The 22,958-nt window shown below is 49.3% G+C and overlaps 7 protein-coding genes across 7 annotated transcripts; 4 read left to right on the top strand and 3 right to left on the bottom strand.

The window, feature by feature from the left end:
- Window positions 1–3,679: 3,679 nt before the first annotated feature.
- On the top strand, window positions 3,680–4,909 carry END3 (endocytosis defective-related protein; the record flags this gene model as incomplete). The annotated part of the gene is made up of 1 exon (XM_064895470.1): window positions 3,680–4,909. The coding sequence occupies one exon, from the start codon at window positions 3,680–3,682 to the stop codon at window positions 4,907–4,909; it is 1,230 nt and encodes a 409-aa protein (XP_064758157.1).
- A 1,019-nt stretch (window positions 4,910–5,928) lies between these two features.
- LTR64_001088 (uncharacterized protein) lies at window positions 5,929–10,404 on the top strand (the record flags this gene model as incomplete). The annotated part of the gene is made up of 1 exon (XM_064895469.1): window positions 5,929–10,404. The coding sequence occupies one exon, from the start codon at window positions 5,929–5,931 to the stop codon at window positions 10,402–10,404; it is 4,476 nt and encodes a 1,491-aa protein (XP_064758156.1).
- Window positions 10,405–10,618: 214 nt separating this feature from the next.
- Window positions 10,619–11,471, bottom strand: CDC31 (Calcium-binding component of the spindle pole body (SPB) half-bridge; the record flags this gene model as incomplete). Its single annotated transcript, XM_064895468.1, has 2 exons — window positions 10,619–11,089; window positions 11,154–11,471. The coding sequence occupies 2 exons, from the start codon at window positions 11,469–11,471 to the stop codon at window positions 10,619–10,621; spliced, it is 789 nt and encodes a 262-aa protein (XP_064758155.1).
- Window positions 11,472–11,827: 356 nt separating this feature from the next.
- LTR64_001086 (uncharacterized protein) lies at window positions 11,828–13,633 on the top strand (the record flags this gene model as incomplete). The annotated part of the gene is made up of 1 exon (XM_064895467.1): window positions 11,828–13,633. The coding sequence occupies one exon, from the start codon at window positions 11,828–11,830 to the stop codon at window positions 13,631–13,633; it is 1,806 nt and encodes a 601-aa protein (XP_064758154.1).
- A 2,511-nt stretch (window positions 13,634–16,144) lies between these two features.
- JEN1 (Carboxylic acid transporter) lies at window positions 16,145–17,920 on the bottom strand (the record flags this gene model as incomplete). The annotated part of the gene is made up of 5 exons (XM_064895466.1): window positions 16,145–16,788; window positions 16,835–16,907; window positions 16,982–17,322; window positions 17,372–17,484; window positions 17,532–17,920. 5 exons carry the CDS (start codon window positions 17,918–17,920, stop codon window positions 16,145–16,147), a joined length of 1,560 nt encoding a protein of 519 aa, XP_064758153.1.
- Window positions 17,921–19,156: 1,236 nt separating this feature from the next.
- LTR64_001084 (uncharacterized protein) lies at window positions 19,157–21,055 on the bottom strand (the record flags this gene model as incomplete). The annotated part of the gene is made up of 1 exon (XM_064895465.1): window positions 19,157–21,055. The coding sequence occupies one exon, from the start codon at window positions 21,053–21,055 to the stop codon at window positions 19,157–19,159; it is 1,899 nt and encodes a 632-aa protein (XP_064758152.1).
- Window positions 21,056–21,336: 281 nt separating this feature from the next.
- Window positions 21,337–22,134, top strand: SOD2 (Superoxide dismutase [Mn], mitochondrial; the record flags this gene model as incomplete). Its single annotated transcript, XM_064895464.1, has 3 exons — window positions 21,337–21,438; window positions 21,494–21,988; window positions 22,036–22,134. 3 exons carry the CDS (start codon window positions 21,337–21,339, stop codon window positions 22,132–22,134), a joined length of 696 nt encoding a protein of 231 aa, XP_064758151.1.
- Between the last annotated feature and the right edge of the window lie 824 nt (window positions 22,135–22,958).

The raw sequence follows: 22,958 nt of genomic DNA, 5'->3' as shown, positions 1-22,958 counted from the left end.
GAAAGGCACCTAACAAACTTCCTCCTCTACCCTCAAACCTATTCAAATCAAACACATTTGACCTAAAAGCACGGGACAAGCTCTTTGATGTCGATCTACTATCAATAATACTTCGTGAACAGTCGGAGGCGACGTTCAAAGCAAGCTGACATCGGGATTTAGGTGTTCTTTGACTACAATAGTTTCGTTTTGACCCTGCCTACACTCCTCGAGTAGAATACGAATTCCACCAGGTTCCTGCTTGGAAAAGTGATCATGCAGAACCTTCTTCGGCCACGAGCAGGCTGATACCACTGCAAAATCAATGGCGTACCTCATGCCAGCTGTAAACCCTCCTTCCATTACTTCTAGCCGACGTGCAATTAAGCCATTTTCACCAACCATACCAGCGATGGGTTTGTCAAAGTCCGGAAACGAACGTTTCATATCTGTGGGCTGGCTGGTGAACCTTGCTCCTTTCTCGTACTTGATGTTCATGACTATGTCAATTTCATGTTTTCTTCGTATAGCACACATCAATAATACCTCATTCGGTCATGCGATGGGTTGACACACGAACAGGTAGGCACGATAGCAGAAAACAATTATCCTTGCTGATATATAGAATCTAAAGGGAGTCATGTTGAGCTAGACTGCTCTATCAACCCAATTTACTAACAGAATTCTTGGACGCAGATCAAAGCACCATGGGTATTCTCAGAAGAGGTGAAGTCATGATGAGGGTATCGAGTGGTAGCACGATCACGGGGCACATACATCGTTTTGGTAGCTCAGCCTACTTCTGGGTGATTCTGATCTTCGTTCTGGTTATTGTGAAAGGTCTTATATATTCATGGCGAACCTGGAAAAGTCAGGCTCTGAACAGACAATTGGAAGATCACCTTCCAAACATCGACAAGAAGGCCATGCAAGATCCGGCGTTCTACGCTTATCTAGGACATAATGCAATAACAGAGTCACCTCCTCTTGGTCCAGGAATTATCGTCTTCGAGGCAGCTGATCACATCTTGACACGCGGCTATCCAAACGAGTTGATACTTGACCATACCACAAAAGAGCCTCTTTCGGACAGCCATGAGTCCTCACCGTATAGTCCAGTACAGGGACGGTGGCGGAGATTCTCTTATGACGATACTGATAACCAACAATTGAGGTATGATGCGAGAAGGCGTGAGCACGACACACAAACTGGCAGGCGTTGGCAGAGAAGGACGATGCATGCTTGTGGCATCTAGCGGCCTCTTGACGAGTTGAGTCCGGACACCAATGGACACAGCGAGTGATGCGCCATAACGGCTGGTTCGATCGTGCTTTGAGAAGGTGTTTAAGTAGGGGATTAGCACTATGGTGGATTAAAGCGGCTGCAGGCACAGATTCTCGGTATTTGATATGAGCTCGTGGTATAGTTGAATCTCCACGTGCCACCGCATGGGCTGAGATGTAGCAGTGTATTCGTATTGCGAATGGTTGTCACCAACGCTGGTGCAAAGGGACAAGATTGTTGAGCGACACGGGATCGTTGTGGACGAAACGGGAAAATGATTTTGCGCAGGAACGCGCGGCCGAGGCGGAGATATAGACTAACGAAACCTTCGAATAGCCTGTGGCTGAGGTTGTTCTCCCAGCCTCAAATTCAATACAACGATTTTGTGAGATGCATGACCATGTGACTCTTTGGCAACTCTAATGCTGGAGAGCAGGGCGAGCAATGGTCACTTCTCAATATTTGTACTGCTGTCGAAACAACGAAGCTGAAAAGACCATGGCAAAGACCTTTCTGATTTGCTCAACACGATTCGTTGCGCTATTGCCGCTACATCAAATACGAAGACAAAGCAGATTCGTCCACACAGATGCAGTGAAGAACCTTTACTCCGCACAGTGTCGCTGCAGTGGCGGCACGTGCTGGAGTCGAGAACAAACCCTTGTCTAAATTCAGCCCTAGGTGACGAGGCCACAGGCTTATTTCGATTAAGCTCAGGTCTCGGCAGCTTAAGACTTCTTCGCGCTCCTTCCCTGTCATCATTTCCATCTCACCCCAACCACTCTGTACGTCCTACACCAAATACCTTCGCGTCGCATCTACTATATCCTTACATCAAACATTTAATTAATACACAATGTCGGCTCAAGGTTACTATCAACAGAGTGGTCCTCAATATCCTCAACAGAGGTTAGCTCCACTTTGCGACTTTGAAGCGAGCGAACGCTGATTGTTTCGCAGCTACGGACCACCACCAGGACAGTATGGTCCTCCACAAGGTCAATACTATGGTCCTCCTCAAGGTCAGATGATGTATCAGCAGCCTCAGCAGCAGCCAGTCATCGTAAAACAGAAGAAAGATAGAGGTTGCCTTGGCGCATGGTAAACACGGGATTTTCTCAGTCCTGGCACTATACTGACACTTCCTAGTCTTGCAGCGCTATGCTGCTGCTTTGTAGCCGAGGAGGGCTGCGAGTGTTGTGCAGACGTAAGTTCTAATGGATCATGCTGTTGTCGATATCGCTGATGGTCCTAAAGTGTTGCGAGTGCTGTCTTGACATGTAAACGTCCACCACGGCCTTTCTCACTCTCGAAAAACGTACAGGTGTTCCAATCAACAACAAAGTCCGTCTCTGAGTCCTGGGAGAATGATCTAGTGACTGGCAGATGACACCACTGCTGTTGTCATTCATGGGCGCATAAGGAGTTTTAGGGGACAACAAAACCCGATTGATCCTCAAGCTGTGGATCATGTATCCTGGTCTTCAGAACGATTCGCGTTGGTTACCCCTCTCCTTAAGAGATCGCTTCGAGGTATACGATTAAGGCGCCATAGCTGCAGATACTGGACCATTAGGTCCAGCACTGAGGACCATATGACTGCAGTCAGCCATTCACTTTGCCTGAAGCACACGAGTCTGCAGAGAACTTCTGAGAATTTTCATCTGGTCATGATCTATTTGTCTTTTAAGGAGACTGTACTGCAACGCAGTGGACGCTTACTATTACCAATTGAATCCCCTTACCTTCTTGCTTTGTCCATTGGTTCATGCTTACCAACGTTATACGACTTGAGGCTCAAGCAAACCATAATCTTTTCATTTGATTCTCTAACGAAACTCAGTGTATATCCTGTTCTTGGACCGAAGAGTCTTGTATATCTCTCAATGTGTTGATCGCCTGGTTAGCGCGGTAACCACGACAGAACAGATCAAAGTGCTTAGATCTTGCGACATTGTGGAATGAGGCGTATGTGACCGAGAGGTAAGTCAATGTTAGGTTTACACTGTCCTCACTTTCACTGCAAAAACCAATATTATACGATAGAATATTGAAGCAATAGTAAGACGCTTAGGAGTGAAGGCGGTGGGATGTTTTGTGAACAAGGTGCCGACATCAGGCCCAATGCAGGTATAAATCCGGACAAGGATTCATGGATTCGCTGAACCTCACCCTTGAGGCAAGCTAGGCTCAGGCACTTAGGCCGCCCCCAGCACATTAGTAGTATGCTGTCACCCGTGGTGCTCGATACCTTGACTTCATATAACTGAGTATTCTATTGACTGGTGTCCTCCCGAGATTGCGCATTGGTACCTCTAAAACCAACTAGATTCCTGTTCTACACATGCAATAGCCAGCCATTATCTGCGTCGATCTAGCTTAATCAACCACTATTTCAGTCAACTATTCGCAAGTATGGCTAAGAGGATAGAAAAGTGGGAGATAGATAGATACTGGGAAATCTTCTCCTCCCTCGTACCGCAACCAGCAACACAATCCTCACGCCTCTCAAGCGTAGCAGCAGCATCTGTACTTCGAAACTCACAGCTCCGAGACGATCAGCTCGAAAGAGTATGGGACTTATCAGACGTGGACGGCGACGGAGAGCTGGACTTTGAGGAGTTTTGCGTCGCAATGCGCTTGATTTTCGACTTAGTGAATGGCGAATACCAGGACGTACCTCCGCAGCTTCCGGAATGGTTAGTTCCAGAGAGCAAAGCTCATCTCGTTGCAGCAAATCGCGCGGTGAGAACTGGCGCAGACAGATTTGAGAGGATAGAAGATGACGAGGAGGACGCAGGACTCAAAGATGGATTCGACTGGTATATGAAGCCTGGGGACAAGAGGAAATACGAGGAGATATACTCTGCCAATAAGGATAGACGGGGCGAGATCAGCTTCGAGAGCTTGCACAATCTATACTCGAGTCTCGATGTGCCAGATACAGATATTCGGTCGGCATGGAACTTGATCAACACGAGCGGACGAAGTACGATAGGGAAGGACGCTTCCCTAGCTTTCTTACACATTCTCAACTACAGACATGAAGGCTACAGGATACCTCGAACTGTGCCTGCCAGTCTGCGGTCCAGCTTTGAACAAAACCAGATCGACTACCAACTGGACAGCATGCGGAACAAGCCGAGCAAATACGATGAAGATACTACTTCAGGTCGAAAAGCCAAGTTCGGCGATGCCTATCTATCTAGAATTGGTGGACGAGGCGGAAATGCATACGAGCCTAAGGGAACAGACTTCAGCACAGTCACTGAAGACGAAGAGCTGGAGAAGGTACGTCTGCTCCGTGAGCTGCACGACCTTGAACAGCAACACGAATCTGCGACCGCTGCAGCAGACCGACGACGGAAGCAGAAGCAGGAGAACAATGGTCCAAGACAAACCGGCAAAACAAACTGGACACTGGTCAAGAGAGAAGCTCAACAACTGCTCGAATATAAGCAGAGACAGTATGTTGACTTGAACAAAGAGGGCGGAAACCAGGCCGGGAATGACCTTAATCGATTGCGCGACGATCTAAATCTTGTACGAGACCAAATAGAAGGATTGGAGGCACATCTCAGGAAACGGCAGGCCGACCTGGACAACATTCGCCAGGAAGTCGAGCACGAGAAGACGAGTCGGTAGGGTATATCGCTCTAGAGTGATCAATGTATACCACATACTCCAAGGCTGCTCCTCTTTTGTAAATATGGCGTGCTTTCTAAGAGCCTTTCGCAAGTACAATGTACAGCCTCTCCTGAGTCTGCGATCGAGAAATAGCTAAGGTCGACTATGAATGCGTGTTCATCTTTCGTTGCGTATGCGCCGAAGGCCATCCTGTACTGGTGGTCTATCACCCCGTCGAAAGTTTGCTGTGAGATGATTAGCTGAATGGTTCCGTCCTGCTCCTGACTATCGTACCATCGGCCTCCTCCCAAGCCCTACCAACGCCAAAGCCTGTGCCTAGCCATACTGGCCACGCTCTTCGCTTAAATAATAACACTGAGAAGATGACGCCAAAGGACAAGCCTAGTCCTCCCCTTATCACTGCGCTCGATAGTGCTCGATCCCACTATTGAAAATCTGTCAGCACGTGCCTTTTTCACGCCATGAGCATGCTTGGAAGGACGTCTTGAGGTGAGAATTGATCGCCTTACGGCACCTCCTGGACGACGACCGCTAGGTATCCGTCGTTCCTTTGGACGTTGTTGTGCGTACCTTTTCATTCAACAGCGACTCGCTCACTGGCTTTGTGATTTTAGGGACGACTGTAGGAGGATCGGAAACGTTCTTGTCAGCCATGGTGTTGGTGGTTAAGAGCTAGGAACAGACTTGAGAGAGGATCGCGTCGACAAAGTTCGTAAGACCAGTGGTTTCGCGGTCTGTGTCCGGATGCACTTTTTGCAGGTTTCGGAGTGAATTGCAGTTGCCAAAGCTCAAGCTCTGCCCTGGATGAACGGCCAATCGGAGAAGCCATATCCGAAGTTCGAGCTAGTGCAGGTACTCCATCTCTTCTTTCCAAAATAATTCCTCGACAATACGCCTCGCAGAAGTAACATCTTATGAGGAAACAGCGACCAAGGGTACTGCCGTGCATCGAGCAAATCACACAAAGCTTTTGAGAGAAGTTACGAGGATGAAGGTTGACCTTGCATACCTGCAACATGTCCGGTCAAAATTCCGAACAAATTCTTTCCAGCCTTGAGCATTCTCCAGCACCAGCCATAGAACTATTGGATGAGGCTGCAAGAATCGTTGGTCTCCGTCCTTCACCCCATGCGAAATCTTACACTGTTCTTGATAGCACTTCTTCTAAGTCAGATGTTTCTCGCTTCCGTGAGCAATGGATATTGAGATGGTTGATAAAAAAGCTCACTCAAGCCACCTCCATCGAGAGTCAGTCCTCGAAGCACGACATACTACAGGACGGCAGAACGTGGAGTTTGCTAAATTTCCTGGTTGAGACTATCCCTGTTCAGATCTTACAAGGTGTTCTGGTCGAAAGGAATTTTTGGCAAGTATTTGGCAAATGTCTCAAGAAAGTACAATACTTTGTATCTCATGGAGCAATTCAAGAATCTACCAGTCAAAATGCTCGACAAATGGACGCAGAAAGTGGTCCACCAGCCAAAAGAATGCGGATGTCGATGCACACATCGGTTTCTAATTCGGCAGACGTTGTCGAGCAGCTGGTCCAAGTCGTCGTTCAGCTGACGAAGATATTCACGAAGGCCAATGGGACCATGCAGACTCGGTCGTCTGCTCTGTTTCAAGGATCATTGGATACTTCCGAACTAGCGGCACAAACTGCGGGTCAGCTACTGAGCTTTGCGGTCCTTGTCGTGACCGATTATCAAGACCTGGCTTCTGTATTGGAGTCTGAATCCAATGGTCTAAACGACGCTGTCGGTGTATGCCTTGGTCTCTGGGGCTCGAGTAATCAGGACTCGAATAAATCGACTGTACCAAAAGTCCATCTACATTTCAACGAATACATCTTACCACATGCGTTGGGATTGCTAGAGTCGCCTGCAAGACTTCCTAAAGCTCTATTGCGGGCGATTGAAAGGCTAGTGGCTGTACATACCATCTTGCCAGCCAGAGAAACTTTTTACAAGCAGACGCTGCCTAGCAAGAAGTCCAGATCTGACAAGTCTGCACAGAAGGAGCCAGAGCTCCTAGCCCAAGAAATCATAAAACATTGGGGTCTTGCGATCAAGGTTCTCAGTCCTGCCAATGGTGCTGTTCTACTAGGTATAGCCAGTCGAATAATACCACGCAGTGATGTGAGTAGACGAAAGGCTGAGACTCCGTGGCTGGAAGCCCTATTCTACGCCCTTGTTCGAGTTAGCCTTGATACAGAGCAAAAGTCCAGAACCAATGGTGTGGAGTCGGGTACAAACGCGACAGAAAGACAACTCTCGGCCTCGTCACAAGATTTACTTCTTGGTGCACTAGATGCAGCAGAGATCGAGCCATCTACTGAAGTCTGGCGATCTTACGTTAGGGACCAAATCTTGGACGGTGACATTGAGTGCAGAGTGCTTGCGCAAGTCGTAAAACTCAACCCAGCTATTTTTGTGCCGCCGCAAAACAGTGAGCAAGACAATTTCCTGGACACGATCAGTGCAAAACTTCAGGCTGCTGCTTCAGGGCATCCCGATGACGTCGACCTCTGTATAGACGGAGTTCTGCAACCTATTCTTCAAGCAATTGGCAAAGCGAGGCAGCTTCAAGCGTTCGTCCACTTCTGGGAATCCAAATTGTCAAATGTGATACATCAGCGATCAGCCACAACTCAGGATCTATCAGATGAGGAGTCCTTGAATCAGATATGGGATGATCCAAAGTTATTGAGTGTCTTTAGTTCTGTCTGCCAGCAATTCGCACCATTTCCACTTTACAGGGATATGCTTGAGAGGTTAAAAGCAGATCTTGAAGCTTTGCCGGATAATGCAGGCCCAACGAACCAAGTCTTCGCCCGAGTCACGGTTGTTACCCAGGCACTTCGACCACTTACTAGCTCTGTTGCTGGCAAGGCAATTTTGCACGAGTATAGTGGTACCCTGCTGAAGCTTGTTTGTGATTCTCTCAAACCATCGAATGACTACCAGGGACAGCGATGGCAGCTATGGAGGCTACTGGAACAGCTGTTTGTAGCAGATCCTGACCTGCCCCAGTCGAAAGTATTGTCAGATACCGACTTTTCCTGGCCGATCCTCCACATCAGTGAAACAAGCATGAAGACAGCACTTTTAACTCGAGCACAGTATCTCGAGTTGTACTATTGCTTTTCGTCGCTCATGACTGCCTGTGTGCGGGGTGAAGCGACAACATTCGAGGCGTTATTCGCAGAATCGGTTTCGGTATTAGATATGCTCCTCCACATCTGCATCGAAGAAGGACCCGCGGCGAAAGATGCAACGTGTCTATGGAACGGATCAGTTGAGGATATGGATAGTGACAGCAAATTGCTTTCAGCTTGTCTGATGAGGTGGACAAAAATGCCAACGGCATGGACTTCACAGGCAGTTGTGCAGCCACTTCTGAAGAACATGCTAAAATTGCTCTGTAGCCCTTCAGCATCAGACACTAGCCTGACTAGCTTGACGGACCTAGTGGAAGCTTGCCTGGCTACTTTGACTGCAAGCACAGATCTGGACGTCATGGACATGTTCCAGGACACAGCGACCAAGGACGAAGTCGGGCAGCTGCCGATACGTCGTTCTACTATGCGGTACTGCTGTGATCGTCCCACGAAGAAACGTGAAGCAAAAAAGCTTGCACGAATTTTGCTGACTACCATGAGAAATGACAATGACTTGGAGGATGATGCCAGATTTCTTGACTGTCTTGATGCCTTATACAACATCTTCTCAGCGCACCCAGCCGTGGCTAATGCAGAATACTGGGAACATTACCGCCAAAGTCTCGAGTGTTCCACTAGCAGAGCGACACCAGAAAAATTAGTGGTCGCTTCCAACCTAATACGAAAGACTACATCCATCTTCGTTACACAAGCTCTTATGGTTGAGACTGAGGGAAGTGATACCGTACTTGATCAGATGCTTGAATTGGCGAAGCGAAGACTCAAGAAGGCTTCTACAAGCAAAAAGAGAAAGCTATTCCAGACGTACAATGGGCTTCTGTGTCTATCTATCGTGAAAGTGCTTGTACAACACGACAAAGCAAAACACAATACCGACCTCAGTAACAATCTGGCCAAGGTCACCGAGCTACTGCAAAAAAATGCCACAACTATCGTACGAAGGTATCTGGACAAGGAGCCGAGCAGAAATTCATGTGTTGTAGCATGGGAACTCGTGAATGTTCTACAGACTCTCGGTGGAGACGGGCTGTGTGCTGAAGCAAATAGTCGGGAACTGCTCGACCTTTCTGCACGTATAGACGAAGTTGCTAATTCAGTCGATGACATTGGGACGCTAGCTCCGTCTCCAGACTACCTTTCGAACAGTGCACTTGAACTCCTTGGAAATTCCACAACGTCACCCGCTCGAATTGGTGCTAGTAGCACCTCTGTTGAGAGCCTACGCGCGATGTCAGACTCGCCTGATGAGATGGACACCGCGATCGCGAATGTCCAAACCAATTTGGAAAGGGATCGTGCTGGCAGACCTGAGTTCATGCATGATCGACTCCTGAGAATAGTCTCTCAAATGTGTCAAGACACCAATGGTATAAGCATCGGCAAATTGATTGAGCAGTACGTATCACTGGCGATATTTATCAGATGCTTGGACTCAAAAACACTATCTGTTACACCACGTTTGATACCCGGATTAGGTCAACTGGCAATTCTTCAATCAGCACTGAACGAGACCAGCCTGACAGCTCTACTCCTACGACTCGACGTTAGTAAGCTGCTGTATGAGCAACATGGAGACATCGTCAATCAGAACGTCATAGATTGCACGCTCAGCTCTATTACACTGCTTGCTTCATCTGCCAGCAAAGCAGTCTTGACAAGCAATAGTCACGACCCGCGACCGAACCACATCTATGATCGTTTGTGTACCATACTGTTCGTTCTTCTGACGCGGTACCGGAAGCGACTTACAGGTCGATACGACTTGCTTGTTCCTGGCTTGCAGAACATGCTTAAGTGCCTGTTCTACCCACCAACACGAAATCAGCTCAACATGACACCATCTACGTACCCTACGAAAGCGGCTTTTCTCAACTCACTTCCTCAATGGCTCAATCCAGGCAGTCGAACAAGTAACCTCACACTTCCACCTTCGTCGGCAGCGAGCTACTCACGCGTGTTGCAAACACTGTGTGACCCATCTGCGTCCACAGCAAGACGCACAGTCAGACGTCGCCACGATCCTTCCATTGCCCAAACAAACCTCAATCTCACTGATGAGACACGAATTCTCCGTCGGCAAGTATCGCAGCATACTCAATATCTTCTACAGACATACTGTCAGGCTATGCTCGATGGATATATAGCGCTTGAAGCTAAGGACAAGCTAATGCCAGGTCTATACGCCGTGATTGAAGCAACAGACATCGAGGTCTTGCGAGGTGTAAATGCTGGTATGAATGAAAGTCAAAGGGCGATTTGGAAAGACTTGTATGCTGACTGGAGGCGATATGGAAGTTGGAACCGTCAGTAATGTAGAGTCCTCGATAGGTCGTCTGATGTGGATCGTGTAACAAAGAATTCAAAGTACTCTCGGGCATCATCGCAACCTCTGCCTTCACGTAATCTCAAGCGAAACACGCGAACCAAAGTGGTAGTCATCATTCAATTCATTTCACGCACAAACAGTCGTGTAAATATCGCTCGCTCGCTTCAAGGCCTTTTTCCGCCTCCAACCAAGACTTTATTTATTGCAAGCAAATCCCAAAAAAAGCATCCTTACTAACACCTCCTATCCCATCGTAATCAAACTCCTCAATCATATTCTGCAACTCCTGCTCTTCGAGACTATTCTCCCCCAACTCCCTCGTAACCCTCCTCAAATCCTCGAGGTTAATATACTCCTTATGATCCACATCGAACAGGTAAAAAGCCCTTTCGACCTCCTCTCTAGGATCTCGATCGTGGATCTTCTGCGCGGCGATGCGCGTGAACGCGTTTTGAGGAATGAGGAGCTGTGAGGCGTGGTATTGCGGTTGAGGTTGGCCTGGTTGGGCGCGATTTGGTGGAAGGCGCTGGGCTGTCGGTTTTGGGACGCCGTTTGTCTGGATGATTTGGAGCGCTTCTTGTTTGGAAATGGTGAAGCCGAGGGCGCGGAGGGCGACGCGGAGTTCGTGGTAGTCTAGGTGGCGGTCTTTGTCGACGTCGAAGAGGGAGAACTATGGGGAGAGGAGTTAGTGGTGGTTCTTCATTTTTTTGTGGCTTGGTAAAAGGTGCGCTTACAGCCTCGTTTATCTCGGCCTTTTGCTCATCACTGAGTTCGTGGAGGACGTTTGAGTCTTTCTCTGGGTATTGTCTGTAAGCTGAAGGTGCCGCGCCTGTCCCTGTCGCGTTGTACGGCTGCTGCTGTTGCGATACTGGTGGAGGCGGTGCATTCGAGTAGTTCCCGTAATTCGTGGTTTGTGATGGCTCTGCTCGTCGCGGAAACGTAGGCGCAGATTGACCGAATTGAGGCTGTTGAGGGTGTAGAGAAGACGTAGCTCGATCAGGGAGTTTGGTGGAAAAGCCAGCGCGGGAAGTGAAGGGATGTCCTTGCGACATGAGACTGGCGCATCAGAAGTATGCTTGTCACCTGCAATGCGATCGTGTTTCTGTTGTATATCGCTGCATGGTACGTTGCTATTGACGTAAAAGATGCGACGAAGACTCGATTTGTGGGTTTTGCTTTGTTGACACGTTCCGAGACGAGCACTCGATGAAAACAGTCTTCCCACGCGCTTCGACGCGTCGCATTCCTCTACTCCACTTAATTAATGCCAAGATTTTGCTGTATCCGTTTTCTTGTACTTATACATCACTCTTCCTTTCTTTGACAATTCAGGACTTATCGCCTGACATTGAGACTAAAGACACATCAATTTGGAAAGTGCCAACTCCATCATGGGTGATATCAAATCATGCAGCAGGGACGTGCTCAGAAGCGAGATGATGGCAGGATAATCATTCACTTTGATTATGATGCATTTTACGCAAGTGTGGTCGAAAACGAGAATCCGGCCTTAAAAAGTGTACCGCTCGCTATTCAACAGAAGCAGATCGTGGTCACCTGCAACTACGAAGCTCGTAAAAGAGGTCTCCACAAGCTGCAACTAATCACTGAAGCTAAGCGAGTCTGTCCTGATGCTGTTATCATTCTGGGAGAAGACCTTACAAGGTTTCGCAATGCCTCGAAAGAATTGTGGAATTTCCTTCGGGAAAGGATATGGAGTGACCGAGCTGAGAGACTTGGATTTGACGAGGTTTGGCTGGATTGTACTGACATGATTGACTACAATGTTGAACTGCTGAACCTGAACGATCTGCAGCATTCTTTTTTCTGCATGGACAGGAACGATCCAACATGTGGCTTCGAGTACGACTCACACCAGGTCTTCGGACCTACCTTCCCTGTCCATGCAGCAGCCGGTTACGAGCTGAATGACCAGGATCGGATACTGCATACACGACTCATACTTGGCTCGCATTTGGCTAGACACCTTCGGCACGAGCTTGAGTCGCAAAAGAATTACACAGCAACAGTCGGTATTGCAACCAACAAGACACTGTCCAAGCTAGTGGGTAACGCGAATAAGCCAAAGAATCAGACAGTGCTTATGCCACCACTGTATGATGACGATGGCAAGGAAGGAGCAATACATGCTTTCATGGATGCCCACGATATTGGAAAGGTTCCAGGTATCGGTTTCAAGTTAGCACACAAGATCCGAGCCTTCATACTGGATAGAGAACCTGCTCACGATCAAGGTCTTGTTTATGGTGGAACCAAAGAAAACATTACAGTTCGTGATGTTCGTCTGCATCCTGCTCTGAATCCTGAGAAGCTTGAGCAGATACTCGGAGGTCCGGGGTCGCAGCGAGGCATTGGTGGCCGTATCTGGTCACTACTGCATGGTTACGATGATGCTGAGGTAGGCAAAGCCAAGCGCGTTCCTGCCCAGATCAGCCAAGAGGATTCTTACATGAAATATCTGCATAATTTCGACCAGGTGCGTCACCAGCTGTTCCTTCTGTCAGAGAGACTCATCCGTCGCATGCATATCGATCTTATGGAAGACGATGACGATACTGAGGCTGACACAGACACTACGCGACGAAGGTGGCTAGCTCACCCGCGCACTCTTCGCCTAACCACCAGACCAAGGCCACCTCTCAACCCAGAGGGTACGCGCTTGCGATCGTTCAATCGCATCTCACACTCTGCGCCCCTGCCGACCTTCGTTTTCAGTCTGACAGAACCACCATCCTTGTTGGCTGACAGGCTGGTTGACACTACGCTGACTAACATGTTTAGAAAGTTACATCCTGAGAGGAATGGCTGGAACTTGAGCCTTGTCAATATCGCTGTCACCAATATGGCAGAGACAGCTGCTGACACCAAAGACAGTGCAGGTAGAGACATTGGTCGTATGTTCCAGCGGCAAGAAGAGGTGTTGAAGGACTTCAAAATCACCGAGCCGGAAAACGTTTCCAGCATAAATTTCGAGGCGCAATGCGAGACCGATCCGTTGCCACCCCAGGCAATGCAAGGCTCAGCAGAATGGAACGAGGACGACGACTGGCAATCGTCTGGCGACGAGATCGAGGCTGGTCAAGTTTACGTTTGTCAATCGTGCGGCCAAGAAATCCCAACCTTCGCCTATCCAGCACATATGAGATTTCACGATATGGTAGGCAGTCGCCCTCAGGGCCTTTCAGATGATTGAAAAAGAAAAAAAAAAAAAACAAGACCACCCGTAGCTTTCGGTTGTGTTGAAGGAAGCGAAAAGCACCGCTACAAGGATTAGGCTCGATGCTCGATTTCTGTTGGGCCCGAGGCCGAATTGTGAGCGCTACGGCCAGTCTGCCAAGCCTGACTTGCATGTGCATGGTAAATGGTTATTTTTAGCGTGGCGACTATTTGTCGTCTTTCACTCGGGTTGAGACCCACAAGTAGAACAACGCTTTTGACTCCTTGCGGATGCTTGTCTTCTAGCGTCTTGATCTTGCTTGATCTCTCCTGCTGAAGAGCCAATGCTCGGCTCCTATGTTTCAAATAGTCCTCGACTACAGCGCAGCAGCAAATTTGAAAATGGTGGCCCTCCCTGTCGGCATTACGAGGCTAGACGCGCAACAAGAGTACTCCTGTTGGCCAAGAGAGACGTAGAAATAATGGCAAGTCACATCTTCATTTTGCGGAAGCGGCATTTGCATCGACTTTCGCCTTTCTAGTAAGCCAAGCAAGCCTTTGCCACGCTTCGTTCCTTCTGCAGAATTGAGCACTACCTTCTGTGAAAGTTCGCCAACCTGAATGACTGAACCTCATTTCTGACACTTTGGGTCCGGCCCCGCGTCCCCTCTCGAAGCGCAGCACTTGCCGGTACCGATAACAAGGCATACGCGGAGTCGAACTTTAGCGCCTTGCACTTACAGAGCAAGACATTGTCCGAGTAAGGTGGTGGCTTACCTCGACCGGTCGCACAGATAATACATCTGTGAGCCTCGCCTGGGCCAACTTACAATACCGTGTGCTGCCTAGCAAGGGCTTACTGTCGACTCGATTATCTAATCACGATATCCCACATACATATCGTATCCTATGGCTGAACTCTTACCACTACTGCTACACGATCACATGACGAATGGACAATCCGGGCTGTCCGCCCTGCCGTCAAACGTTGCTACACAAGCAAGCAGCAAGAGACCGAAATTGTCGTTGCAGACAGCTTCCTTGAGCACCACCTACGGTTCATTGACGCGAGGCCTCAGTCATAACGCTGCCCATACTACATACACTCCCACCACAGCTAACACCATCACAAACACATGGGACTTATCTATCAGACCATCGCCGGTGTTGAGGACAGAGTCACCAAGGCCGACTAAGAGTCAAACATCACAATATCCTTACAGTTTATCGCTGCCATTTGGAGTCAGGTCAATATTGAGGAATTCCCCTCTCGACTTACGCCAGCCATCCGTCAGTGCCAGTCCGAGGGATTCCAGAAGAAAGGTTTTCTTTCCTCAGCCGAAGAAGGTTGTGTTCAGTAGAAATCTGGAGGAGATCATAGAGACGAAGGAGTATACTGCTCGGCATTATGATCTCAGCTCTTCTGATGAAAACGAATCTGGCGATGAACATGTCAATAGTTCCTCGTCACGAGCAATAGACGACAACACTATCGGCTTGCATTCACCACCTCCATCCCTCAAGCGCAAGAACAGACGTGATAGCAACATCTACATTAGTGCGCCGTCGACTGAGAAGAAACCAACCAGTCAAAGGACCACTTCATCAACGACGACTCGAACATCCAAGCGGCGGAAATGGCAATGGACTCTCAAATCCACGGACTCAGCAGCGACGGTCGAGTCCTCACATGTGATCAATGAGAACGGACTGGTCTGCTCGCCCGTCACACACGATCAGTGCTATGAAGAGCCGCTAAAAGACGAAGAGGAAGCACCAAAAGATGGAACCGAATTGACACGCACTTCCTCGCAAGAGAGATCCAGAGGCCATGGTATTGGCCTCCGTCACAATCAGGGAGAAACTTCGATACCATCGGGGTCCGGTGCAAGACCTCCGGATTTAGCTACTATCTAATGTATTGTCCACTTGTGATTGATAGCTGACAATAGTAACACATGCGAAACCCCACATTTTGCTTTGCTCCTTCACTATTCAAATATGCTTCTAGATCTGACTACGTGTGTTTCCATGCACAGTGTCGTGAGTGTATTGCTCCAGCCCGGTCCAATCTATCTATCATGCTCTGCACGCAGCCTCACATGCCCCTTAAAAAAAATCCATGCTAGAGCAGTATCCAGTACTTCTTCTACGCGTACCATACATGAACCATCAATCTTCAGAATTCCAAAACAGAAAGTCACTGCTCGAATAGTACCCAAGACGTGAGTGGATCATAACGGCGAGCACGGAGATTTGCTCCGACTCTAGGGGGCTGCATGGAAAAGAGCACACGACTTGACCCGACGCGTCGGAAAGCTTTCTTTTCCAAGTTGCAGATCCCTGAATGGGCTCCTAAGAACCCAGACAAACGTACCCCGTATTGCGATTGTGAACTTGATATTGTGTTAAAAGTAAATGGCTAGTTACGTGCGAGGGTGCAGACTATACTTGCGAACCCTTTCTGGAAGAGCTGGTACCGCACAGGTCCAAGGCATATTGCTATTTACCCTGTTTCAGAAACCTATACATTCTCAGTCGAGGTTTTTCAAGGTACATTCTCAACACCCTTTGCAGCGGCCCGTTTCTCCTCGTCGATGCTGTCGCCATGCCCAACGTGCTGCTCGTGCCTAAGGTCGCGATGCGTGGTCTCCGCCACATCAGAGTCATGGCTGACATCCAGATTTCTGCCCAATCTCTCGGGTCCAATGAATGTGAGAATAATGACATAGGCAAAGACACATCCAAGGAAGATGCACATCACAATACCATACTCGTATCTCGGGGTCCTCTTACCAGTCTTGGCGTTCACAAGCGGTGGTAGAGGGTATTGCTCGCCGATCGTGGCCTCGATGGTGCTTGATGCGGAGGACACCAGGTTGCCCAGCTGGTAGCTTGTACCGACCACAAAGGTTCTTAGTGAGCCAGGTGCCAGTTCCATAAGGTGGACTGGAATGACACCCCAGGCGCCTTGGACACAGAACTGTTCGAAAAAGGCAGCCGCGATGACGGCGTTCGAGCTGGTAAAAGTGTAAGGGTACAGAAGTGCGCCGCCGATGATGCAAATGACTATGATACTGAGTCTGCGGCCTACAGCTTGAGAAGTGTAGCCAACTAGTGTACCACCTGTCATGGCACCGAGGTTTGCAACGACTTGGGTGACCGTTACTCTGTTTGCAGAGAAGCGATATTCTAGACATGGTTAGCGGACGCCTGTTGGATCTTCGGGAAGACTTACGATTGGTGAGCATTGTCGGGTACAAGTCCTGGGAACCATGCGACATGAAGTTGAAACCAGCCATGAGCAGGACCTATCGCGAATTAGCATGTTGGTTCCAGACAGCACACGCTGATAGCTAGGTGGTTTGGGAGCCGTGGCACTGACCATGTAGATTAGAAGAAGCCAGTGTCGCTTCAATGCAACTTTGCCCTCAGACGCAAAGCTTCCAGCCAGCCCACCTGACTCTGCTCGGAGGGCTTGCCTCTCACGGAATGTCCTGGTTTCTGGCAAGCACAACCGAAAAGCGATGATCAAGATTGGTGGGCAGGCGCCGAACCAGAACAAAGGACGCCAGCCGTGGGGCGTGGTATTGACAAGACCTCGTGCGAAGGCTGTCGCGAGCAGGTAACCAAAAGCGTAACCTTGTTGTAGCATACCGGATATGATACCACGTGCTTCTGCTGGACAGTCTTCAAGGGCAGTTGCGGCTGCGTTTCCATACAAGCCTTGCAAACATGTTAGCTAGATCTTCTGGCAGCTTTTCGTATCACATACCACCCATAGCAATACCATAGATGGCTCGAACGCCAAGGAAGGAGTTATAGTCAGAAACGAATCCGGTACCGAGCTCGAGGATGATGAAAAGGACGTTGTTGACCACAAAAGGCCTGGAACGTGTCAGCCAGACGTTCTAACATAGTGAGACGGAACGTACCATTTTCGACCATAGCGATCGGCAGCGAGGCCGAATGTGATCGCTCCAACCGAACGAAGCATCAATACCAAAGTTATACCCCAGGTTATGTCTTTATTTGTCTTGCCAAAAGTCGCAGCAAGATCTGGGACTACAAGTGAGACTGTGAAAAAGTCGAAGGCATCCCACGTCCAAGCAAAGAATGCCACCAGGAAGAATAGCCATTGCTGAAGGTTGAGAAGTGATAAAACCTTGAAGGCGTTGGCAATCGGTCGCATCGCAGGCTTGAGAGTAGTTATACGTGTGGCACAATATCGACCAATCGACATGTGTTGCCTGTCAGAGTATTCCGACATATCTGGAGACTGCTCACGCAGCTCCTTGTTTAAGTAGCCTTGAGTGTCAGCCATATTGTCGAGTTAGTAGAACTGCCTGAGTGTGAGAAAAGCAACATCAGGCATGGACAGCTTGATATAGTTGCCCTTCGCAGAGGGGCTAGGTAACATCGTCCTTCCATCATGCATGAGTTCGTCACATAACGGCTGGAAACTCCGACTAAGAGCTCCCAAACTATCTCCAGAAAGTGAGCTGGAGGGCGATTGTGGAGGTACTGTATGATTTGCAATGTGGCTTTGGGGAATGAATCGGCTATTGACGAGACACGAAAACGAGAAAAGCTGACTTGCAGAGGTCAGCATGGGCTATACTCGCACTGGAAAAGCGTGCGTGATATGCCGTGAATGGCATACGACGTCCGGCAGATCAGGCCCCGCAACGTGCAATTGCGAGACCGCATGAACAATTTGCTAACAGTGCCTCTCAGGAAATACTTCAGCTAAAACACTGGCAAGGATTGTGTCAGTGGACTAGCGCAGCTTTCCTGCACGTTGATTGTGTTGAAATCGTATTAGAAGCAGAGCAAGAGCGCCTGTTATCGCACAATTTTCGTCAAAGGAAAGACGAACCAGAGCGCAATACAGTAATACCCAATTGAGCCGGACGAGTGGGCTGTCACTGCAATTGATGGTGCGAAAGGACTGCATCTGCATGACGTGAGTGGAAGAAAACAAGACTCAAGAAGCTCAGCGAAGACTTCGATTTGTGGACCAAAGCCAGGCCTTAGCTGTCTTGGTTTCTTGGCTAGCAACATCTGTGCCAGAATTGTACCTTCCAACACGGCTCATCCCCGCTTTCTACCGATCATTGAGGAGTCTTTAGAGGTCTACGAAAACACCCGCTGTGCCGTTTCATCCGTCGAATTGCTGCAAGATCTGATTTGTGTTGATTCTGCAGGTCAACCCTGGAATGCTTCACTAACAACTGTACGGAACCGTGTTCGAGACCCTCTTGCTCTTCTTCGATCTCAAAATCCCCGAACTACGTCCGTCGGTAGATGTTCAAGACCACTGTTGTTGAGGGAACAAAATAGTGTGGTACGTGCCACGATTACCTAAGCAAATCAACTTGAGAACCAATACATATATTTGTATTGCTGATAGTGGCGGGAAGTGGTATTAGAAGTGATGACCGATTGTGTTGGTAATCAAAGATACCGTACACACGGGCACAGTAATTCCCATGAAGATTCCTCAATTCTAAGAGCGAACGCTTGTGACTGACAGCAAGGCTTTGACTTGGCATGTTTCTCATCTACCACCTCGGACCTTTTCAACCAGCTCCTCGTCGAGCATGTAAGGATCGCCACTGGCACTATCAAAGACGATATCACTCTGTACGTATATCAGCAAACCACCACTGTTCTGTCCTGCCGGCATGAGGCGCATCAGTCTTCTGCCCAAAGAATCGGCAGTTCCGGTATTCCTTAACATTAGATCATTCTCGATACACCACTCTTCGAGGATGTCCTTGAAAGAGATCTCTTCCTCGATCGTTGGCGGTGGTGTTTCGACCTGAACTGGCTGTACGACTGCAGGTTTCGAAGGTTTGTGTCGCGACCCAAGCAAGGGCTCCCATTGCGGCCAAACACGATCATCGAAGCGAACCTTTGATTTGATTTCAATCTTGAGCTGCGTAAATGATTCAAGACACAATGTGGAAGAGCTAAGGAGGCTCCACCAGTCGAAGAGCCATTCATGAAGATCTGGCACATCGTGCTTTCGTTTGTGGTTGTGTTTACGAGGCTTAAATTTCTTGATTGCTTCGATCAGGCGTGGCACGACAACCTCATTAAGCAGCTTGTAGAGCATCCACGAAGGAAGAATTGCTGGAAACCAGGTTTCTAGGAGAGCCGTCGCGGGCAAAGGATCGTAGATTAACCAAGAGGAACGGAGCGTGTCTCGTATGTGAGTGTAGACCGTCTTGAGCAAAAGTGATTCAAAAGGTGTAGTACGTCGACGGTGACGAGATCTAGTCGTTCTGGCGACTTCCAGAATTCGAGATAGGGACTGTAGCTGATTAACAATGACTTTTCCTGTATCACTTAGTGGGTCCTGCCAGGCCTGACATGCGGCCTGCAACGGCTGGGAGAGTGCAGCGGCAGCAATTTCTGGGAGCTCTAGAGGCTCGATGAACTCTGCATACTCAGTTTGAATGGCCTGCAGACGAAAGACAACTTGATCGAAAGCCCGTAGCGTCTGCGAATCGTCGACTGATACATGCTCAAAGGCGAAGGCCATGTTCTCAAACAGCTGGATTTGATTTTCAGACTGCTCAAGCTCGGCGTCGCGCTGCAGCAATTCCTGGTTTAGTGCTTCGGCCTCTCGAATTTGACCATCCCACGCATCAGCAAACAGCTGTAGATCTCGCCTGAGACGTGCCTGCTTCTTCTCTTCCTCACTAGCTGGCCTGGCCGTATCGCTAGTAGGTGTCGAGTAGCCAGAAAGGCTCTCGAGTTTCTTCGTTTCCGCACCTGTAGCATCGATAATGTTCTTCAACACATCGGGAACTTGTAAACCTCTTGACTCTATGGCTGTAACTTCGTACTTCTTCTTCGGTGGTGCCTTTAGTCGTGGAGTGCTTGCGCCTGAATGGATCTTGTTCTGCTGTTTGTCCTTGATGTTCTTCGTCGGTCGCTTAGGTTCTTGTTGATCGCCAAACCCTAGACCTTTACCAGCTTCGACCTTGACTGCCTGTACAGGAGCCGCAATACCCTGTCCTGACCTTCCAAGACCTTGACCCTCTACGTGACCCATCTTTGCCATCATTCGAGCAGCGAAAGAGTTCTGATTGACCTTTCCACCTCTTCCGAAGGCCGACTGACCACCGCCAACAGGCTTAGCAGGCTCACGATCTTCCTGTACTTCGGGACTAGGCGAGCGAGGGTCGTCCTGTGGAGGGTACTGCCCAAGACCGAATCCTTGAAATCCACCCATCGTCGGCCGTTCGTCGTCCATGTCTTCGTCTTCCTCGCCATCTTGGTCGTTGTCGTTGTCTTCAGCCTGTTTCTGTACAAAAGCTAAGCCACGAGTTCGCAAAGTCGAGCCAGTAGTCTTACGCCGTTTGCTGGGTCTCAGCGAATCCTCGTCGCTCTCCTCCTCCAAGTCGTCGCGAATGTGGAAAGGTCTTTCATCGTCTGATGAATCCATTTGGCGCCTGCGAGACCGCCTGTGGTTGTGTTCTGTATGGAGAAGTTGCGACTCGTAAAAAAAGGCAGGCCGCCAGATCTACAATCCTCCAGGCTTGGCTGACCCAGGATTATTGCACCCGCGGCACGAATCAGGCATAGAGCCACGGGACGACGGACAGTGTCCAGGGATGACGTCGCGAGGTCGCAGCTCGACTGAATGCCATATCAACTCGAAGCTGTTCTGATGCTTACCGAAGCTACGAATTTTGAGTCTCCAGATTCTATTGTAAATCAGCAAAAATGGTCAGTTCAGCACTTCGAACAGTTGCCCGCCCTGTCTTTCGAGCAACCGCAGCTGCGGGCCCTCTCCGATGCATCTCGGGCACAGCTCAGACGACGTTCGTGAGGAGGAAGGCTTCACTACCAGACCTTAAATGTATACGCTCCTTTAGTCCAGGTAACACAGTCACTGACGCTTAAAGACGACTATGGCGCACTCGAACCAGCCATCAGCGGCCAAATCATGGAGCTGCACCACAGCAAGCACCACCAAACATACGTAAACTCCTACAACGATGCCGCCGATAAGATGGCCGCCGCAGAAGCCAACGACGATATCGCTACCAAAATCACCCTGCAGCCACTTGTCAACTTCCACGGAGGTGGTCACATCAACCACACCCTGTTTTGGGAGAACCTGGCACCAAAGAATCAGGGGGGTGGTGAGCCGCCATCTGGCGAGCTGGCCAAGGCGATCGACAGCACGTATGGAAGTCTCGAGGAGATGAAGAAGAAGTTCAATGCTGCTATGGCAGGTGTTCAGGGAAGCGGCTGGGCTTGGTTGGTCAAGGATACTCAGACTGGAAACATTGGGATCAGGACCTATGCTAATCAAGATCCTGTGGTTGGCCCTTTCAAGCCATTGTTGGGTATTGATGCTTGGGAGCACGCTGTGAGTCCTCAGGTGTCGAGATCGATGTCATACTAACAACCTATTAGTACTACCTCCAGTACCAGAATCGCAAGGCTGAGTATTTCAATGCTGTCTGGGACGTTGTCAACTGGAAGGCAGCTGAGCAGCGATTCGCTAAGGCATAGGATAACCCAAACTGAACGTCACACACAAGAGTAGGTGAATAAACATGTAGCTCAATTGATACCACAACGAGCTTTGAAGCAGGTCCATATATTGCTTTTCCCAAATACCAATACAAACTGCTGCAGGCGCTGCGTGAACATCATACACCTATCCTCACTCTGAATGGCACTGTTCAAAGCCTACACCCTCCCAGGCTGTTGCTGCAAGGGCTTAACATCGTACTTCGGCATCTTCTCATACGCATTCGGACTCGGCTTCCTCTGCCCTCCCGCCCCCTGCTCATCTCCATGACCACAATCCTTCCCATGCTCATGACCACGTCTATGCTTCTTTCTCCCTCTACCCATCTTCTTCCTCCCCCCACTAGGCTTCGCACTCCCATCATCGTCTCCAGAACTCACACTACTCTCACCCGAGCTATCATCACTAGAATCGTCCTCACTACTGCTCTCTCCCACCTCTCTCGTTTTATGAAATATGCAACACACTTTACTCTTCTTTCTTCCCAGCCCTTCATTGTCGACCACGTCTTCAGCCCACTGTATACGTCTCCTGTTGCCAGTTTGCGCGTCCTCTGCCGATTGTTCTTGATTTGTGCTGTCGTCCGCGGCTGAGGCTGATGGAGAATGTGCACCTCGTAGGCGAAGGACAAGGCCGTCAGGAAGGGGATGAGAGGGTGTGGACGTTATGGTTGTGGTTGCGCTGCCTTCTGCGGGTGTTGCGGTACCGCTACCACCACCACGCAAGCGTGTCTGCTGAGACGAGGCTGGTGCTAAGCGGCGGGGAGGACCCCGACGGGCTGGGGACATAGACATCGTGTAGT

This window comes from Lithohypha guttulata (genome assembly GCF_036872675.1).
Source record: "Lithohypha guttulata strain CCFEE 5908 chromosome Unknown scaffold_1, whole genome shotgun sequence".
In the NCBI taxonomy this organism is placed as follows: domain Eukaryota; kingdom Fungi; phylum Ascomycota; class Eurotiomycetes; order Chaetothyriales; family Trichomeriaceae; genus Lithohypha; species Lithohypha guttulata.
The sequence above is the reverse complement of the archived record's forward strand: the minus strand, read 5'-3'. Positions and strand labels throughout refer to the sequence as shown.